Genomic DNA, 5,285 nt, shown 5'->3' on the forward strand with positions numbered 1-5,285 from the left:
TTAATTATAGCAGTTCGCTGCTCCTATGGTCATTGAGTTCAGACTGAGGATATTAGAAACGCTGCTTTATTTCACGCCGCTGTCAGGGGTTTGATTAAATACGACCATCTAAAAGTGCATTTTCTGTTTCAGCTTAAACATAGGGCTGTAAAATGTGTGATTCACATTAGCTGTATCCTGTTCAGAGCGCCTCCAGCTCATGCTTAAACACAAAATTAAGTATTTAAGTATATATATATATATATATATATATATATATATATATATATATATATATATATATATATATTATATATATATATATATATATATGTATACTGATCATTCTTGAGATGTTTCAGCAGCTTAATTGGAGTTCACCTGTGGTAAATTCAGCTGATTGGACATGATTTAAATAGGCATACACCTGTCTATATAAGGTCCCAGGGTTGACAGTTCATGTCAAAGCACAAACCAAGCATGAAGACAAAGGAATTGTCTGTAGACCTCCGAGACAGGATTGTTTCGAAGCACACAGCAGGGGAAGGTTACAGAAAAAATTCTGCTGCTCTGAAAGTTTTAATTAGCACAGTGGCCTCCATCCGTAAGTGGAAGATGTTTGGAACCACCAGGACTCTTCCTAGGGCTGGCCGGCCATCTAAGCTGAGTGATCGGGGGAGAAGGGCCTTAGTCAGGGAGGTGATCAATAACCGATGTTCACTCTGTCTGAGCTCCAGCGTTCTGTGAAAAGAGGAGAATCCTACAGAAGGACAACCATCTGTGCAGCAATCCACCAATCAGGCCTGTATGGTAGAGTAGCCAGAAGGAAGCTACTCCCCACCTGGAATTTGCCAAAAGGCAATCTGAAGGACTCTCAGAAAATAAGAAACACAACTCTCTGGTCTGATGAGACTAAAATTGAACTCTTTGGAGTGAATGCCAGGCGTTACATTTAGAAAACACCAGGCACCGCTCATCACCAGACTAATACCATCCATACAGTGAAGCATCATGCTGTGGTGATGTTTTTCAGCAGCAGGAACTATAAGACTAGTCAGGATAGAGGGAAAGATGAATGCAGCGATGTACAGAGACATCCTGAATGAAAACCTGCTTCATAGTGCTCTTGACCTCTGGGGCGACGGTTCATCTTCCAGCAGGACAATGACCCAAAGCACACCGCCAAAATATCAATGGAGTGGCTTCACAACAACTGAATGTCCTTGAGTGGCCCAGCCACAGCCCAGAGCTAAATCATATTGATCATCTCTGGAGAGACCTGAAAATGGCTGTACACCGTCACTTCCCATCCAACCTGATAGAGCTTGAGAGGTACTGCAAAGAGGAATGGGCAAAAAATCCTAAAGACAGGTGTGTCAAGCTTGTGGCATCATATTCAAAAAGACTTGAGGCTGTAATTGCTGCCAAAGGTGCATCAACAAAGTATTGAGCAAAGGCTGTGAATACTTATGTACTTGGTACAGAATTCCAGTATCGTGACAACTCTAGTAGTTATAAAGTATGATCATATTCTGCATCCCTAATCCTAACCAAAACTTTACTAACCATTGATAAACAGCTAATTGGTAGTTTATTAAGCTGTCAGTGTTAGCTAATAGTTTGTTAATGCTGTAAATTGTAACCCAAAGTTTTATCTTATTATAATTGTTTTCTATTAATAAACAGCTAATTAGTAGTTCATTAAGCTAGCAGTGTTAGCTAATAGTTTGTTAATGCCAGAATTGTGACCTAAAGTATTAACTTATTATTATTATTTTCTATTGATAAACAGCTAAATAGTAGTTCATTAAGCTAACAGTGCTGGTTAATGGTTTGTTATTGTCATGATTTGTGACCTAAACTGAAGTGTTACCTTATTTTTTTTCTTTGTGGCCATAGGAGAAGGTGTTGAGGATGATGTATGTTTGGGCTCTGTGTCGGGATCAGGAAGAACTGAACCCTAACGCCGCCTGGAGACTCCTGGACATCTCCGCTTCCAGCACTGAGCAGATACTTTAAGTATTGCCTCTTTAAGACCACAACAAGGGGGCGTGGCTCAACCGAGGGGGCGTGGTCACACACATCAGTTTGTTTTACATAACCCCGCCCTCGTTGGTTTCTTCCAGAGCTCTTCCATGAACCCTGACTAGACTGCAGGGTTGCTCGTGTTGAGCCAAAATGGCCGCCGGTTTGACTCACGCCATTGGACGGAAACAGTCGGAAAGACTAAAAGACTTTTTTTTTGTTTGTACCGTCTGTCCAAAAGGATTACGTAATGTTGAGTGGTTATCAAGTGCCATTCTGCTAAATTTATCAGTAACATGTTTAATAATGATTATAATAAATGTAATTTCTATTAAATCCCCTTCAATCGAGATACAATCTGGAGTTGCTGCAGGCCGTCAGTGTGGCTATATTTATTAAAGATTTGCTCCCGTTTCATCGGGTTGTGTAGTTTTATCAATGACGGATTGTATCTTTGACGTTTGCAAGAGTTCAGTGGATTGTTAGTTATTTTTATTCATTCACGCCTCAGTTATTTGGGGCTAAAAATAGCCAAAATGGCTCCCTCTACATTAAATTGAGCTGCTGGTTGATTGTAGACCTTAATTATCTGAAAACATGAAATGTAAAATAAATTTATTCCATTCTTCATTATTCACAATGAACAATGTGTTGGTTTTGATTTTTTTTCGCCTAGTTAGCTAGACAGCTGCTAAAGAAAACAGTTTACTCTTTCAAAAGGAGATTGCAACATAGTTAATAGACATAATGCATAGCTACTCATTTTAAAGATACTATTTTAATGGTTAAATGTAGTTACTTATTCTAAAAAGCAGACAAAAACTAGCTAGCTACTTGAAATAAACACCAAAATCACTAATAAACAAAAGCTAATCTCTAATGATCGATGAAAGCTACAGCAATGAAGGTACAAACCTAAAAATTAGCTAACAACAATACAGGTACAAATACTAGCAAAAACTAGCCAATTCATATTGAGGTACATTGATCAAAACTAGCTAGCTACTTGGAAAAAAGCTAACTGCAATTGTTACAAGTAAAAAAACTAGCTAATAGCTACTATCAGAAGTAGCTAACTGGAATAAAGGTGCATAGCTAAAAACTATCAAACATAGCTGCTAGCAAAAACTCAATGGAGGTACAATGCTAAAATAAATAGTATTGAAGGCAACATGGCTAGGCTACTAGTGGAAACTAGCCAACTTTTATTAATGTACTAAAATAGGTATATAGTAAAATCTTGCTAACAGCAAAGAAAGTACATGACCTAAAACTAGCGAACAAGCTGCTAGTAATAAAAATCTAGCTTACTGCAATATCTACTAGCAAAAGTAGCAAGCAGTGAAGGTACAAAGCAAAAAAATAGTGTTGAAGGTTCATGGCTACGCTACTAGTAGAAACTATCCAATAAAGGCGCATAGCTAAAAGCTAGTGAACAAAGCTGCTAGTAATAAAAATTAGCTAACTGCAATATCTACTAGCAAAAGTAGCTAGCAATAAGGGTACAAAGCTAAAAAAAGTATTGAATGTTCATGGCTACGCTACTAGTAGAAACTATCCAATAAAGGCACATAGCTTAAAACTAGCAAACAAAGCTGCTAGTAATACAAATCTAGCTAACTGCAATATTTACAAAAAAAAGTAGCTAGCAATGAAGGTACAATGTTTAAAAAATAGTATTGAAGGTACATGGCTAGGCTACTAGCAGAAACCATCCACTCTTATTAATGTACATAGCTAAAAATAGGTGCATAGCTACTCGTAAAACCATGCTAACAGCAATGAAGGCACGTAGCTAAAAACCAGTGAACAAAGGTGCTATTAACAAAAATAGCTTAGTGCAATATCTACTAGAAAAAGTAGCTAGCAACATAGGCACAATGCTAAAAATAGTATTGAATGTACATGGCTAGGCTGCTAGCTGAAACTATCCAACTCTTATTAATGTACATAGCTAAAGATTGGTGTATAGGTACTAGTAAAACTCTGCTAACAGCAATAAAGGCAAATAACTAATATATATATATATATATATATATATAGTAGCAAAAGTAGCTAACAATGAAGGTACATGGCTAGGCTACTAGCAGAAACTATCCAACTCTTATTAATTTACCCTAGTAGGTACATAGCTACTAGTAAAACCTTGCTAACAACAATTAAGGCACAAAGCTAAAAACTAGCAAACAAAGCTGTTAGTAATAAAAATGTAGCTAACTGTAATATCTACTAATATCTAAAGTAGCTAGCAATGAAGGTATAATGTAAAATAGTATTAAAGGTACATGGCTAAGGTACAAGCAGAAACTTATTAATGCGCATAGCTAGAAGTAGTTACTAGTACACTAGTACTATGTAGTTACTTGTGAAATCTTGCTAACTGGCTAACTCAAGTGATGCTACTAACAATAACTAGTAAATTTGAAAAAGTATATGATAGCTAACTGCGATAAGCGGTATAGTTGTAGTTTGTACCCTAATATTTGTGAGTGTAGCAAACTACTGCTTAAAAGGGAGCTGGCTTTAGCTGCTAATTAAACTAGCATTAATCAGGTAGCATTTTGCTTGGCATGTTATAATTTTAGCATTTGAAACTTGAGATTAAAAAAACATGAGCATATTTTACAGGGTACGTTTGTGTTAGCATTTCTTCTGTGTATAGCTTAAACTTGCGTTTGACTGAAGCCGCTAATTGAGTTTAGCAGCTAGTTGTGCACTGCTGCTGCCAGTGTTTGTTGTTTACCCACTCAAGCGCTGTTATGTAAGGTGTTTCAGATTGTTCTCCTCAGGTTTCTGTGGGCAGATGCTCGTCCGTGAATGTGGGCGATGTGCTTTGACACGGTCAGATTTATTGCCTGGGCTCTGCAAACGTGGAGGAAGCCTGATAAACAGGCCTTCCTGTCCGCTCATCCATTCATACGTCCCGATGACAAGCGCATGTGTTTGGTGATGGATCTCCCGTTTTTGAAGAGCGCTGAGCTGTGCTCCTCAGCTGATGGATGGTCCACACGTTCTGACCCGTCACGCTGGAGAAACCCACAGAAAATACACCAAATCCACCCCAGGACATGAAATATGCTGAAATAGAAGAGTTCTAGTTCTGTGAGTGCACATGATGTAAAAGTACTGAATAAATTCCAGCATGGGCATCAGTAAAGTGATGTGATTTAGTTTGAACTGATCATGTGATGATAAAAGTGTGTGTAATGGGATACATTAATGGACAATCTAGCATTTTGAGCACAATGTAAAACATCTGAAATGTTGTTTTGCTCATTTCT

At 37.7% G+C, this 5,285-nt stretch overlaps 1 protein-coding gene across 1 annotated transcript in view; it reads left to right on the forward strand.

Annotated features, from left to right (window-relative positions):
- Positions 1 to 2,651, forward strand: part of timm44 (translocase of inner mitochondrial membrane 44 homolog (yeast)) — a 17,114-nt gene extending 14,463 nt beyond the window's left edge. Inside the window, exon 13 of the mRNA XM_056448346.1 lies at positions 1,879 to 2,651. Within this exon, the coding sequence (XP_056304321.1) occupies positions 1,879 to 1,998 (120 nt within the window). The 3' untranslated portion in view covers positions 1,999 to 2,651. The remainder of the gene's footprint in view (positions 1 to 1,878) is intronic.
- The last annotated feature ends 2,634 nt before the right edge of the window (positions 2,652 to 5,285 follow it).

The sequence above is a fragment of the Danio aesculapii genome, chromosome 22 (genome assembly GCF_903798145.1).
Source record: "Danio aesculapii chromosome 22, fDanAes4.1, whole genome shotgun sequence".
NCBI lineage: Eukaryota > Metazoa > Chordata > Actinopteri > Cypriniformes > Danionidae > Danio > Danio aesculapii.